Source organism: Cryptomeria japonica, chromosome 1, assembly GCF_030272615.1.
Source record: "Cryptomeria japonica chromosome 1, Sugi_1.0, whole genome shotgun sequence".
In the NCBI taxonomy this organism is placed as follows: Eukaryota; Viridiplantae; Streptophyta; class Pinopsida; order Cupressales; family Cupressaceae; genus Cryptomeria; species Cryptomeria japonica.
Window position 1 is genome coordinate 666,093,704 of NC_081405.1, and position 16,909 is coordinate 666,110,612.

The window sequence follows — 16,909 nt, forward strand, 5'->3', positions numbered from 1 at the left end:
GCGTCCTCTTCTTCAGTCGAATCCTCTTCATCTTTCCAGCCATCCCACCAATGTACATGGCGTTTCATTTCAGCTTCCATTTGCATAACATTACTCTCTGCTCAAGCCAACCATGGCTCTGATACCAATTGTAAGGATTAGAACGAGCAGAGAAAATGATAACAAAAAACATAAAAAGCAAACAACACACAATTTATCGTGGTTCGACAAATTTGCCTACATCCACACTCTAAGTAGGGAATAACCTCTATTAATGAACTCAATTTACATGGGCTGCACACAGCCATTATAAAATCATATTCAGATATGAAATGAAGAGTCTGGGGAAGGTAGACAGTCATGTGACTGTTGGGCTTCACATCCCAACAACAATTGCTTGAAGTCCACAAGGAACGCAAAAGGATTTAAAGCATCAACCATATTTTTTCTCCCTTCTTCCTTCTTCCTTCTTCCTTCTTTTCTATTTTATACTCTAAACTAACAACACTATTTTATATTGTAAACTAACAACACTATTGAAGGAACTTGACACTTTGCGTCTCTTGTTATATAATTTATTACTTTTCTATGTACTAGTTTAATATCAAATATGATTGACATAATCATAATATTAAATTTATTTTGAATTGTTCAAATGATAAAATAACTTTATTAAAAAACTCAAATATAAATTGACATACTTACTAACAAATTGTAAGATCTAATTTTCATCTTCCATATACGTGGAAAAGATATCCAATAATTTTTTGAAATAAATTTAATACTGGTCAGTGAAAAATAGTCGATTTCGAAATCCCAGACTTTTTTCATTTGATCTAGGTGCTTTCTGAACAATCTTTGGGTCTTCATCAGTAACAGATAAAGCTAATTAGAGAAATGGATGATAAAAATGTCGAAATCTTTCTAGTTTTCTTCTTACTGGATCCAATCCCTTAAGCTTGTAATGGTTTTACGGTTTGGGGATTTCTACAGTTCTCGATTTGGAAGTTGCATCATGTCTTGAATAAACCTGTTCAAATTGAGAAAGGAAGAACCTCCCTCCCCAACCGCTTTAAATGCCGCCTCCTTCAACTCCATTCCCCTTTTTCTAAGCTCCTGCGCTTGTGGACCCTCCAACAGTCGCCTCACGCCTTTCTCTATCTCCTCCCTTCTAACCACCACATTTTCACCAACGTCCACGCCCTCCAAATCAATGCCAATCTTCCACACATCCTTGCAGAAGCGGCAGTCCAGAAACTGGTCAGAGAAATGGGGCCATCCAAGCATTGGAATTCCCATGCTCATGCTCTCCAAACTCGAGTTCCACCCCCAGTGGGTGAGAAACCCTCCTACGGAAGTGTGAGACAAAACCTTCACCTGAGGCGCCCATTTCACAATCAGTCCCCGATCCTGTGTCCTCTCTTCAAAACCCTCCAGCAGAGTTGCAGGCGTACCTCCCGCAATATCCATTCGCAGAACCCACAGAAAAGGGTGCTCGCTCTTCTCCAGCCCCACTGCCAACTCCTCCAGCTACTCGTTCGATGAGACGGCGATGCTGCCGAAGGAAACATAGATCACAGATTCTGGCTGTTGGGTGTCCAGCCATTTCAGACAGCTCTCATCCTACTCCAAAAGACTCGCTTGCTTGCTCACATCTTTTCCTTCCAGGAAATTGGGAAGAAATACAGGTCTGCCAAAGCAGGGCAGCCATTACAGGACAGCGCGCTTACAGTTTGAGGGGCTTCCAGCTCATCGAACGTGTTGACCAGCACATAGTCTGCCTTACTTTGGAATTGAGACTCACGCAGAAACCACTGGAAGTAAACGTCCGATGTATCGGTAGTGCGATAGAAGGAACACAGGTCACTCCGCAACAGAGGCGGAAGATCACCGGGCAAGCAAGTGATCACTTTGTCCGCCCTCTTCGATTCCTCGACTGCAATTATAAGCTTTTAGTTATTAGAAGCCTTTTGAACAATCAAAACCCTATTGAGAATCACTGGTGTAGATTTCGTACCTTTGACAGGAATATGTCCACGGGAGAGGAGAATGTTGGAGTTGCACTGAGCAATAGAAGAGGCGGCGCACATTGGCCAGAAGATCACTCGGGGCACTCCCATTTTGTTGGCTACTTGAAGAGTGCGAGACATAAAAGATTCTGTTATAATGCAAGTGATGGGAGGAGTTCCCTCCGGTAAGCCGCATGCAGATTATGCTCCAACACTGGGCCAAGATTTTCTATCGCGATTATGTACTCGGCAAGATTGGAGAGACGACTATGATCTGGCGGCAACCCATCTGGAATGCTGAGAAACCTGAATGTGGAGGTGGAGTTGTGATCATCATTATCTTTATCAGCTGCTTTGGACATGCACCTGTGACTCCACTCAGTGTTGATGAAGGTGATGAAAACCCCCCTTGAAGAGAGGAGGTGAGCCAAATTGATGAGAGGATTGATAGTGCCTTGCGCAGGGTAAGGTACTATCACTGCGTGCAAGCCATTCATCTCCATGCCTTTCTATTTGCTTGAGATGAGCTGAGCCTGACCTTCATATAGAGGTATACATTTTAACAAGTATTAGGTGTCGCAGAATGTTAGGTTGAAATGCCCTGTCCCCTTTACATTGTAATTGGAGAATATGAGTAACGTGAAGAGAAAGTAAACAAGAGCTGTGAGGCAGCATGAGTCCCTGCCTAGTGCCAAAAATAGGCAAAATTGATTTGTACAAATGCAGATGTTTGTGTAAAACATGGGGGAGGATGTTATTTTATTTTATAATATTATACAAGAATATTAAATATTGATATTAAAAACAATAATAACATTAATTGAAAAATAAATTCAATATTAACAAAAAAAATATTATATAAACTGAACATAAATACAATTAAATTCTGAAATAAATTAAATTTAAAAAATTAATACTATATAATTCAAGTAAAAAGTTCAAAATAAATTAAACTATATTAAAATTGATACAATTTACATTTTAACTTTTACATTAAAAAATACAAATAAAATCATAATAAAAAAGCTCAAGTAAAACCGGGAATAAATTGCAGGTAATTAAAAAAAACATTTTATACACATTTAATGCAAAACAACACGAGTTTTTTCAGTCAGTCCATGGGTTTTCCGTTTTTGCCTATAAAGCTCATTAAACCAGGGATGTTACCTCCTCATCACCACACAGTAAACCTGCTGAGACTCACCAAGACATGGTGAATCTGATTAGACTACTTAGAAATCCTATTCAAAGCTTACAGAGCTCACAGAACAGACTCGCCAGAAGGAAAATACATAGGTGTAAGAAACAAATATGCCAATTTTCTCTCGGACATTGACAAGAACTTTTGCAAAGAGGAATTTTACAATTATCTACCACAGTACACATATAGAAGCCAAAAAAAGGCCTATTTATCGCAATCCAGCTGTTTATTGTGTCTACTGGTGTACAATGTCCCTAATTTAGAAGAATAAATGGCTGAAGTTCACGGAAAACTTTTAATTCAATTTGAGCTCATCTATTTAGTGTGTAATTCAACTTATCTGTATTAGATGTGCTAGAAATGAAAACATCTAAATTTTTTAATATCAAACAGTTTTTTGTTTGTTTTGTGTAGGTGGGGTTGTCTAGGCTAAGTTTAGTCCCAAGCTTGGTCATAAGAACGTAACCATAGAGTACAAAATTTGAAGAATATATACAGTATGGCAAAGCATAAGAGTCCATCTGTTTCCACGAAGAGATCAGTTTACTATTGATATACACATACTGTGATGAATCTGGTAAATTTGGAAATTTTTCAAATGAAAAATCATCATTTTTTTCAGAAATGTAGTAAGTTTAGGTAAAAATTATATCAAGAAAAATACATAATTTGGACAAAACTAATAATTTTATATATATTTCAAATCACAAACATACATATTCAAGCGAATCTCGACAGGAACTAATAAAATAAAACAAATAATCCAGAAAACAAACTGATCCTGAAAAAACTAACCAGTGATGTACAATATACGATGAGATTCGCGTGGAGGGTTTGAAAGGGAGAAAAAGTTGTGATCATGAATATGAATACGTATAGCCTCTCGAATACTACGTATTCGGAGGTTGCGCTGTCCTTGCCCTTGCCGAATTTGCCTATATGCTTCGGAGCAAACAGCGAGGAGCTTGCTTTGTTCGAGGATGGAGATGGCCGTGCGGCCAAAAGGTCAACTGTTTTAGCGCAGGCTGGGAAAATAGCGGAGCTGTTAAAATCTACGGATATCAAATAGCAAAACATTAGAAAATGTGAGAAAAGCCAAAAAATAATTAATTGTGATTGGTTGTCACGGATTTCAAAGAAAATTAATAGGCAGAGATGAAAACATTAGTTTCCGCGAGACTAACAATCACAAAAAGCCACTCTTATTGGGTAATTCCGCGTCATACTCAAAATAGCTGAGCTGGTGGCTTCATATTTAAATAATAATCGGTTCGCCATTTCAAACAATCCCGTAGACTACACGTTGGGAAAATATGGTCAGATCTTTAAAATATTCCAATGTGAATTCGATCACATTGGATCAAATCTTGAAAAGACAATCGGAAGAAGGCATTTTAAAAAGTCGTAACATTTTAAGCTGTTTATTAAGAACCCGTAAGGAAATTTTAGATCTTAAACAAGTAACAATCTTGATATATCCGATGGATCTCTATATTTTATGCATGTTGATTCTATATTAATATAAAACACTATATCATGTAAAAGATACAATGCCATACTTAGTGGGAGATCTATGAGATTATCAATGAAGTTATAGGAATTCTGTGTCTTGAGAAAAATGAAGTTATAGGAATTCTCTATCTTGAGAAAATTAGTGAAACTATGCAATGTCTTAATTATGAATATGCTAGGTTATGTTGACTAGCATACTAATAGATGAGCTCAAAGAATCAAATATCTTTTGCTATATTGTTGACTGAATCTAAGATTAATAAAGGATTAGGTTAGACTAGGTGAACATTGCAAGAAGGTGACTATCTTAGATTACTTCCTTGTGCAAATTTATCTAATAGAATTGTTCCTTGTCTTTTGACAAGGATGATGTTATTTGTTTAGCTTCATGTGCAAGTAGAGTTTGTTGGAGAAACAAAATTATTTTCTTTCCGATAGATAAGACTTCACTAATCCAACTTCCTACATGGAAACATTAGTGGTTATTCAAACAAATGGTCCTAAAAAGTGGCATCTCATATCTTGAAGAAACAATAACTTAGTGTGAAGTCCCTAGGGGAGAAATCTAAGGAAATGTTGTTTAAATAGTCCACATTCTACCTCCACAATATTATACAAAGAAATTTGCAAATCAAGATAAATTTTGGGCAATATTTGAACCACAATATTGCATTTTTTCAATTTTTAGTAGTGGCTGCAATACACCAATTTTTTTATTTAGAACACATTCAAACATGCACAACTAGGAACACATCAATAAGGCAAGTGAACAAAGGATCATATGTAATTTTAAATGATTAAATAGGTAAATACTATTTTACTAACATACTATGTTGTCTATTATTCAATAAAAATGGTAATTTTTTTTAAAGCACTATGTAGAAATGTATTTTTTTTTATAGACATATTATCTTTGAAATCAAAGATGAACCATTGGAACCACATGTATCCCTTGTTTACATATAAGGATATTACTAGAAAATTAATTATTTCCAATATCACATTTATTATAAAACTTTCTAAATAACATGGTATGTAATTGCCTATGACATACCAAATTATTTGTTGTGTGATAGAGCCCATGCAAGAAATTGCATGGTTGAGAAGATAGGTAGATGAGTGAGTGAATAATTTCATAAGTTAAGAGATTTAATAGAAGACATATGGAAAGTTGTATGATCATATCATAAGTAAACCTGAATGTGTTCATATTCTTTTGAAGACATATTTTTTTACACAAATTCATAGATATGAAAATATTTTTTATTTTTCAGTTAAGTGGTATTCATGTAGTAAAAAAATGCATAGAGATAGTTGGTATTTGGTTTTCTTGTATTTTTGGGCCATATAATTTTTAAAGAAAATGTAGCTTATGAGGTTTGAATATAGAAATTTATTGATTCTTATAAGGGTAAGATGACACATGAGTGTGATCTTGGGTAAATAGAATTCAAAATTGAGGACGATCTAACATTGATGTACCATTTTCTGATTAGAAAAGATGTTTTTTAAGAAAGGACTCCACTTGATAGCTATAATACCTTTTATGAAATATGCAAAGTTAGTAGTGTTATACTATGTTGTAATGGCAAGGGGTTACCTTACAATATAATTCACAATTGATTGATGCCATTACTTATTGTTTTAATTTTATTCATTTGTTGCAAATGGAGGAGGAGAAAATGAGAATGATATGAAAAAAAGCTTGTAAGAATTGGCAAAGGGGTTAGAGAAGAAGTATCCAAGAAGTAAAACCTAGAACTTCATTGAATTTCAAGCAAGGTAGCCATTATATAAGACTTCAATAAAATATAATTGAACTAAGCATTTTAATGAAAGTGTCATGGACATGATTTAAGGTCATTCTGTACAAAGTTCATACTTAGCGGGGGATCTATGAGGTTACCAGAAATACAAAGATTTTTTTTTTTCAATTTGGAATGTTTCTCTGTCTAGATAAAACTTCTTTAGGACAACGATTGAAAGTTGGTTAAACTACATTATGATGGAATATAAATTACTTAGTAAATAAGAATATCAATGAGCCAAATATATTATATTATTTCTAATAAGATATAATCTTATCAAGAATTAGGTTATATTGGATAAATATTGCAAGAAGGAAACTCCCTTAGATTACTTGAACCGTGTGTATATTTCTCCAATAAAAGTATTCCTTATCTACTGACAAGAATGAGTCTTCTTTGTCTATCATCATGTGAAAGTAGAGTTTGCTCGAGATAATCTCATCTCTTCTTTGGATAGACAAGAATTCATTAATCCAACCTCCTATAAGGAAAAAATAGTTGTTATTCAAAGAGATTGTCTTGATAAGTGGCATGCTATATCTTTAAGAAATAGAGAATTAGTGTGGAGTCTAGTAAAAAAATCTAAGGCAATGTAGTTTCAATAGTTCATATTCTACATCTACAATCTTAAAGAAAGCACTTTGAAAATCAAGATAACATTCAGATAAATTTAGAACCCCAATGCTATATTCTTTAGTTGTTAGAAGTGACAACTGTTGGAAATATTAATGAATCTTGTGTTGAATAATGATGGTTTGGGACATAAGGAAACAATGGACATGTCACTTCAATTTATACATTATGGTTGATTGAGAGTTTGTATATATTTTCTACTTGTTTTCATCCTCTTATCTATGGCGAAACATCTTGAACATTGGATTTATTTTAGGACGTGTAGAGTTAATTTGATGGTGGGATTGTGTGGGGGTGCTAATGATGTCCAAATTGTATATGGGAACATAACCATAATTGAAGTTTGAGGAATATCATAGGGACCCATATTGGTTAATGTGACATTAAATGTCATTAACAATTCAATAGGTGTTTCCCTTGTCTCATAGACCTATATGAGTGTTTTTATATTCTTTTGTGCTTCTTGGACACATATACTATATTATGTCAAGGATAATTTAATGGAATGATTAAATATTTTAGGGAAATTATACCTAAATATTTTTTTTTATGCAGACATTTTATTAAATATTTGATAATTTGAAGTGAACATAGAATCTATACATGAAAAAGTAAATTTACTTTTAGGGATAAATGTTTTTAGAGGAATATCATAGTTTTCTTGTTTGTATTTGGTGTTTAGAATTTTTTATGTAGAAAAATTATTGGAGCTCGATTTGAGCATAAAATATTTTGGTTTTTTCATGGATTGTATCTTTCATTATCATACTCTAAAATTACTTTTTCATTCCTCTTTAACACTTTCTACAATTACCTCTACCATATTACATTGATATATGAAAAATATGATTTCTATTTTTTGTTATGTTTAATTTTTTTTTGATGAAAAGTGGGTCAACATTCTATTAATTATTTTATTTATATTTACCAAAATATAACATCACTTCTATTAAACTAATATTATTTCTAATAAATTAACCCAATTTATTAAGAACACAACTACTATTTTTTTTGGTAAGTGCTATCTTTATGGGGATAGCTCCCTATATTGCTCCAAAAAGTTGTACATAAAATATCCAAATTTATTACAATACTATCCGAGATGATCATCTACTACTTAAAACACTAGGAACAACTGAAATAACTACCTAATACCTATTCAGACCCGACACATACAAATTCGTATCTATACAATACCCCTTACACATTCCTCAGAAAGTTCAACACGTGTGAAATCAGTTTGCCCAGGTTGAAAAGAGTATTTGAAAATGCCTCTGTCAGGCACTAGTCATCAACCTCCTTCAACTTTCTAAATGCAGTCAGATCTCCATTCATAATCCTTCTTTCGATGCTTCTCCTCTATCCGCTCCCTATCCTCTCTCTCCTCCTCACTGTCCACCATATTCTGAGCATTGTTGACCTCCTCATCACCTGTCTGATCTTCATCCTCATCTATCTCTTCTTCTAAGTCAGAGGACAAATAGTTATTAGGATTTAAATAAATTTTGAGAATACTTTCCTTCACTCCATTCTGCATCTCACACAAAGTTGCCGCCACCGCATCCCCATAGGCTTCATTCACAAAGTCTCCACCAATCTCGATGCAACTCTCCTTGGATTCCAGAACGTCCACAATCAGATCTAATACAACCTCATAAATGAAGCCATCGTACCAGTGCCTTTCCAAATTCAAGGAAATATCCACCATTTCCAAAATAGCCTCATATATTTCATTCTCTACATTAAAAAGTGTAATGTATTGATGCCCAATAGTCTCTGCACAATTTCTGCACGCAATCGCTATAAATGGAGCCATCCTATACACCTTATAACTACAGAGATGGTTTTCCCTAAAAAACTTCTCTCTTCATATAGGAATCCATTGCTTCGAGAATCTGGTGAAACAACCTCAACAAACCATAATCTGGGAAAATCTAGTTTTAGATCTTCTAAACTTGCTAATTCTGCTCCTACCGCCTACTCAGAATTGCCATGTTCATCTGGAAATAACCATCAAAATCTCATAATACTACTCTTATACTTCCCCATGACTACGACATATCACCAACGGTACTCACAGAGTTCTGATACCTTATCTATAATGCATAACTAAGAAGTTAAACAACCATAATGATAACCATTCCTTAAGAAAGGAAGCGAGGCGAGGAGACCTCACGTATATAATAATATTATCCTTATCCTATGCCCCGTTGGGAAAGATTCAGGGTGTCCTTCCTGATGACTTCCATTACATCTTAAGATGCATCAATTGGTCAGAATGAGCAGTATTGATTTTCCCCTACTACTCCCAAATTAGCCAATAAGGCAGCCACTTTGTTACCTTCTCTATATGTATGAATAATTTCAAAAACCCCAATCCGATCCAATAAATTATTTATACAAGGTAGCCATTTATTTAACCTCCAATTGTGAAAAGCAAAATGTGTCACACCATCGACAATGACTTGGGAATCTCCTTGAATGATAACCTTGGAGATGTCCCCTTCAACGCACATGTTCAATCCTACTTCTAAAGCTCTGATTTCTGCTTCATTGTTAGAGCACTTCCCTAGATTACCGTACACTCCACTAATCAGTTCACCACCCGTATCTCTAATAAAAACCCCGAAACGAACCCTACCTGGATTACCTTTACTGGCCCCATCAAAATTAAGCTTCACCCAATCCTTTGGTGGTGCAATCCATTTGATTAGATTCTTGTCTACCTATTTCTTAGAAGGAGCGACTAATCCTCTTTCTTTAAAAGACTATTTAGACTCCATACTTTTATCCCAATTGTTATATCTAAACTTCTTTCTCATTACGCTTTTACCATTAACTACTTCCTCTATGGCAATCTTAATTTTTTAAATAAGTTGTTCGATAGAGATCTCCACATCCTGAAATATTCTCCTATTTCTCTTCTTCCAAATATGCCATACTATTAAAGCTGGTCCTGCCAACCAAATATCTCCCCATTTCAATTTTTCCATCTGAGGCCATGATAATAAAAAGGATTTCAACCCTTCATTTCTAACAATGCTCAAATTAAACATACCAAACAACCACTCTCAATACCTACAACCAATTGATATTTATACAACAAATGAATCATTGTCTCCTTCTCACCTTTACATAATACACTTCTTCTAGGCCCAAATATGCCTATAGTCTCCAGTCTGTTCCCAGTGAGTACCCTATCATGAAGGGAAATCCAAAGAAAGGCTCCAACTTTAGTTAGAATTATATTGCTCCAACATAACTTATGTGGCCAGAAGGAGTCCCTCACTCTTTGTCTTTGTATTTCATACCCTAGTTTAACACTATAGTCCCCTAATTTGACAACACACCAAAAAAGAATATCTTCTTCCTCAGATACCAATAGCGTCCCACTCCTTAATATTTTAGCTAGTTTGGTGCACAATTCCTTACTCCCAATCTCTATTAGCTTCCACTTAATCTTATCTCCCCTAGCACCTCCTCCTTCAAAATACCGATCCACTCTATCACCTATTTCGTTTGCCACATCATTCACCCAATTCTGATCCTCAAACATTTCCCTAATAGGCTTCCCACCATCCCACGAATAATCCCAAAATTTTGCCTTCCACCCATTCCTGACTTGCTAGGATAGATTATTGGCAATAATGAATCTACTTTCCCACAATAAATTCCACACAACCAATCCCTTGGCTACGTTTGCAAGAGTAAAAATTCTCTCTGAGTCCTCCGAATCTAAATATTTATTCCTCAACACTCTGCGCCAGAGTTTCTCAGGGTATTTTTACATCTTCCACGCTAGCTGTGCACCTAATGCTAGGTTCTGAAGATCCATTTTCCTTAAACCAACCCCTATTTCCTCTTTAGTCAAACATGTTGTCTCCCAATTAATTAGTGGGGTTTTCTTAGTCTCCTTTGTCCCTTCCCATATGAATTTCTTGAGAAAATCGTCTATCTTCTTGCTAGCCACCTGAGGCATCCTGAAGCATGACATGATATAAATAGGAATAGCCGATAAGACTGATCTAATCATGGTAAGCCTCCCTGCTTGGGATAGCCATCTATTTTTCCACTGCTCTGATTTGCCTTTACACTTGTTGATCACACCCTCCCAAATTTGGCTTTGTCTACTGCCGAAGTAGATATTGATTCCTAGGTATTTAAGAGGAAACAATCCAACTTGATATTCTAATAAGCGGGCTATTTTATTCTGGGATTGTCTACTAGTGTTCAAAAAGAACACTTGTGATTCCTCCTTATTCATGATCTACCCTGATGCCTTTGAGTACTCCTCTAGTGCTATCTTGATAATAGATGCCTCCTGTATAGTGGGTTCCCCAAATAGTAGCGTATCATCTACAAATTGTGAATGAGTAATGGGATCCACCAGGGGGTGTACAGTGGTCCCTTTCCACCTGCCAGATCTGCATAATCTACCGATTTTTCTCCCTAACACTTTCGCCATCAAAACAAATAGCCATGGTGATAAGGGATCTCCTTGTCTCAATCCGTTAGTAGCATCAAAGAATCCACAAACAGATCCATTTACTAAAATGGAGAAACCAATAGAAGAAATACAAAAAATGATACTCTATCCATTTTCTATCAAGACCCATATGCACAAGGACTTGTAACAAAAAATTCTAAATAACCTTATCATATGCTTTCGCTACATCAAGCTTGATTGCCGAACTTTAATTTTTTCTTTGACCATGGAGTGCAACACTTCTAAGACCAATATGATGCTACCACAATCTCCCTACCTAGAGTAAAACCATTTTGATTATCTTCCACAAGTTTAGGTAGAATCCTTTTGAGCCTCGAAGCCATAGCTTTGGAGATGATCTTGTATATTGTGTTACAAAGTGAGATGGGACAAAAATCCGTCATCGATTCATAGTCCCGCCTCTTTGGAATAAGAATAATCATGGTATGATTCCATTCCCTCACAAAACTCTTGTTCTTTCTGAAATCCTCCACTTCTGCCCATATATCTTTGCCCATGAAATACCAACATGATTGAAATAGTTTGGCCGTATAGTCATCAGGACCAGGAGCTTTGAATGGATGTAAAGAAAATGTAGCCGCTTTCACCTCATCCATGGAAAACGAGCCTTAAGCATCTTATTATCTTTAGGGGAGACCCGTTTCACAATGTTCTTAGAGATAAATGAAATGTGATCTATCCTCAGGGGTCCATCGTTGCCCAAAACCTTCATGAATTGATCTAGGGAAGCCTGTTCTATATCCTTCTAGGAGGAACACCAACTTCCTTTCTTATCTTTGATGGAAGTGATTTTATTGAAAGTTCTTCTGGCCTTGGCAGAGGCATGAAAAAAATTGGTATTAGAATCACCTTCCGTGATCCACAGTTCTCAAGATTTTCCTCTCCAATATAGTTCTTCTCTCTTCAATATTTCCAAGTATTCTGCTTTCAATTTACTTTCTTGTATATATTCCTCACCAGTCATTCCAACTAACATCACATGTTCATTGATGCTCTCCAATGCTTCTTCTACTCTTAATTTTTTTTGCAAATATGTTTTTGAAGGGTTCTTTGTTCCAAATTTTAATGTTTTGTTTCAAAAACTTCAATTTTTTTGCAAAACAAAAACTAGGAGAACCCGCAAACTTGTTTCCTTCATCCCACCACCTTTTGAGATTTCTTTTAAAATTAGGATCTCTCCACCACATTCTTAAAAAACTGAAATAGCTCCTATGAGTTGTCGTGTCTTGATCTATATTCAACAAAACAGGAAGATGATCTGAACCAACTTGTGGTATAATGACTATGGAGATCATAAACTTCCCATTAATCCAAAAATTGCTAACAAAGAACCTATCCAATCTTTTTGAAATCTTAGAGAAAAATATGCTCTTGTTAGTTCAAGTAAACATACCATTCTTTGGAACCACATCTACCACTTTTATAGAGTTGATGAAATCCCTAAAATTCTCCATTACTTTGGAGCTTTTCCTAAGTCCACCCAATTTATCATCCAAATCTAGAATAGCATTAAAATCTCTGGCCACAATAACTCTATCTAGGTTAAACCTATTAACATGATTGAGAGTCTCCCCCCAAGCTCTCTCCTTCTCCTCTATTTTTATAGGACCATAAACATTAATCAAGGGGAAATCCGTAAGTCCACCCATACTAGAAACTCCAAAAATCATCCAATTAGAGTTGGAAGCAATTGAGAAAATAGAAATAGATGATGGATTCCAAAGGATACCAAGCCCCCCTGTTTATCCAGTGGCAACTTGAAATAAATTGCTCCATTTAAAACAAAATTTAGAGAACTCTTGGGCCTTAACTTCAGACAACTTGGTCTCTTGAATCAAAACTATATCAATTGCCAACTTGTCAATCATTCCTTGACCAAGTATCTTTTGTTATGTTTGGTATTTTGGTCTCTGGATACCTTGATATTCTCCCACTCAATATTGTTGTTGCATCACGTTTATATTCTTTTATTTCTAAGTAATTCTCATCATATCAAGGAGAGTAACCACATGCCACTTATTTCTTTTGACAGCGTAGTACTTTTCTGGCCTTCATGCCTTTGTTATGCAAACACTGATTTTTCAACCCATTCTATTTTCTTTGCTTCACAAATATGTTAATATATCTAAATAATGACTTTATTTCATTTTGTGAGGGGATACGGAGCAATGAAGGCAGATATCTATTTAATGACTTTTAGTTAGATATATCTTGTTAATTTTCTCTCCAGACAGTGTATATGCAAATTTAGAATCGTCAAATAAATAACTGCCAACGTAACATTTTCTTGATTGTAGAGCAGTAGGAGATTCACTTTGTTTGTTAACATTTACAGAATTAATAGTAACTATATATGCAACTAGATTTTTAAATTGTAAAAACTATGATTCAAAGGCATCATTGAGGGTATAATATGATGAATTCTCTACCATGGATTTTTTTAATGCTTGTTTGTTGCTAAATTATCTATTTGTTGCAGATTAACAGAGATTTAATGCTTGTTTGTTGCTAAATTATCTATTTGTTGCAGATTAACAGAGATTCAATGGATTTTTTTAAGTGCTTTAGAAAAACTAGACAAAGACTTGAAATGTTGAGTAGCACTACTGATAGTTTATTGCACACTATTTATTTAGAAGCTTCAATTGCATTATTTCTAACAGCATAATATCTTGGTGCAGTTCTGATCGTGTTTTACAGACCCTGCTTCAGGGCTGGATGATGGCTATTGTAAGCTAATTAATTTATTTGGAGTTTTAACCATCCTTGGATCTCAAGGATAATGGAAGCATCTCAAGCTTGGTTGCATTTTGCTATATACAGTGGAATTATTTTATGTTTAACATTACATGACTATGGTTGTTGCAGGTGATGGCACTATTGAGTGGCTTTGTTGGTGTTTACACTGAGGTATAGGGCAAACCTTCTACTGGCTAATTTTATGTCGTTGTATAGACAAAAATAATAGTCCACTTTACTATAATGTTTGTCTATTAATTTGACTAAGCATTGCATGTTTGGTTGGTTGCTTATAGATTTAGAAACATGCAAGTCATTATAAAGTATATTTGTTTCTAACATACGCTCAGTATGATAAGTCTATTATAATTGTTTTTCTCCTTGGAATTTGAATTAGTTCCATAGATTTGAACTTCTTAATGAAAGTTTCTTTTGAGAGAACATGTTAACATGACCATTATCACTTCTTGTATTCTATCAGCTGATCATTAAAAAGCGACCTTCAAGGAATATCAATGTGCAGAATTTCTGGTTGTATATCTTTGGCATGATTTTCAATGTTGGAGCTATGCTTACATGGGATCATGACGATATTATGAACAAGTATGGCAGTGTCTTGTGCACTTGACTTCATTAACGTCACAGAACTTTGTGAATATGTTTATATTTAAATTTATTGCTTTTCTTTCTATGGAATATGGATCCATTGTAGATATCAACTAGAATAATGCCAGTTCTATTGTCACAAACCATATACCCTTTTCTTTTGCATTCTTAGGAGGATCAACAGTACCATTTACACAAATATAATCATATCTCATATGAAGTAACGTTGCATGTTTTTCAGGGGATTTTTCCATGGTTATTCACTCATCACAGTATGCATGATTATCAACCATGCTCTTAGGTACATCATTTTTCTTTGTTTCTTGCATGTTACATTTGTTAGGAGGGGTGTTTAACAAAATAATTTGTTTTTGTTTCCTCAGTTATATGATTACATTTGATCTTATATCACTTCTCTACAGTGGGATTGCAGTATCTATGGTAATGAAATATGCAGATAATATTGTCAAGGTACATTTGCTATTACATTCAACTTATTAGTATTTGTGCATACTACTGCCTTCTGATACTGTATCTAACATCCCCCTAATTTTTACAGGTTTACTCCACTTCCGTTGCAATGCTTCTTACAACATTTATATCAATGATTCTTTTTAGGTTTCACTTGACTCTTCCTTTTGTCCTTGGTTCAATGTAAGTAACACATTTAAGGTTTTTTAGCTTTCCATTGATTAAGGCTGCTCTACACTTATTATAATTTGTCCTTTAGGCAGTATAAATTGGTCCTTGCTTTTAAAAAAGAAAAAGTTTAATGATAAGCTTCTTTGCAGGGTTGTGTCTGTATCAGTTTATTTGCATTCTAAGGGAAAGGCACCAAGGTAATATCCAACTGTTGAGTGAAGTCAAGGGATAAACATTTTCGAGAGTTAGCAAAATGATTTTTCTTTAAGGTTATCTTGCTAGTGAGGGTAACTCTTAATTCGGAACTGCTCTGGATGGAGTTCCAATATCATAATGTACCAAAGAAGTTGAGCTTTGTTCCTTTTTTATTCCAGGATGGTGTACCCATTTAGCATTTTAGATATTACTTTGTTATTTAAGTCACATTTAAAGAAACAAAAGGATTCCAACCTACCCTGAGCAGACGAGGTTCATAGTCATTGAGTTGATATTTATATCAAATATGGCTAATTGACGAGAGTCTTAAAATTATTTGGGCCCTGTACATGTAATTTACTTAATATTATCTGATTCAATTTACTTGTTTCTGGGTAGTTTAAGGGCTGCATACTAGTATCATCCCTACAAAATATTTTAATTGTGCATATGTAGATCCATTAATATATTTCAAACATTCATTCTGTTAAACAGTTTTGCATAAACATCAGCATAGTAGATTTTCTGAGTTTTCTTTTATAACTAAAATTTCTAATCATACATTTTCAATTTTGATAATTCTAGAAATCATATGCAAACTTATTGTACCTGTGAAAGAATGAAAATGAAACCTTAAATTAGGAAAAGTAAGTAAACTAAGGTTTTCTTTCTTAATGCATGTATGCTAATACAGATCAAATTTAGAACGTTTAAATTTAACAAAATGGTGTCTAATCTGAAACTATACTCACACGAGCTATGATTGTCACTATGAAACAAAAAATGGGTAACAAGGAAATTGAATTTGCAAGTATTAAAAGAGGAACTTGTGCACTTGGGAGAAAAAAGTGTGAAATTGAAAATGCTTAAAATGACTGTCATAAGATTCTTGGAAAGTTTGAAGGCTTTAGAGTCCATATACTTTGTGAAGGGACACAGATCTTCTAAACGGGGCACAAATGACATTGTATTAGATTGCCTTCAGAATGGATGAAACCAGAGGTCTCACGAGTCTAGAAAATCATAGTTACCTATTTTTGAGATGCATGCACAAAGAGAAATAACAACACAAAAATGG

At 34.7% G+C, this 16,909-nt stretch overlaps 2 protein-coding genes across 2 annotated transcripts; one reads left to right on the plus strand and one right to left on the minus strand.

The window, feature by feature from the left end:
* Nucleotides 1-734: 734 nt before the first annotated feature.
* On the minus strand, nt 735-2,594 carry LOC131071959 (UDP-glycosyltransferase 73C6-like). The gene is made up of 2 exons (XM_058007942.2): nt 1,997-2,594; nt 735-1,915 (listed from the first exon to the last, which is right to left on the minus strand). Exon 2 carries the CDS (start codon nt 1,447-1,449, stop codon nt 967-969), a length of 483 nt encoding a protein of 160 aa, XP_057863925.2. The 5' UTR covers nt 1,450-1,915; nt 1,997-2,594; the 3' UTR covers nt 735-966.
* Nucleotides 2,595-14,389: 11,795 nt separating this feature from the next.
* On the plus strand, nt 14,390-16,221 carry LOC131072012 (CMP-sialic acid transporter 2). The gene is made up of 6 exons (XM_059221118.1): nt 14,390-14,559; nt 14,870-14,991; nt 15,236-15,295; nt 15,417-15,465; nt 15,554-15,648; nt 15,786-16,221. Exons 1-6 carry the CDS (start codon nt 14,521-14,523, stop codon nt 15,835-15,837), a joined length of 417 nt encoding a protein of 138 aa, XP_059077101.1. The 5' UTR covers nt 14,390-14,520; the 3' UTR covers nt 15,838-16,221.
* Nucleotides 16,222-16,909: the final 688 nt, after the last annotated feature.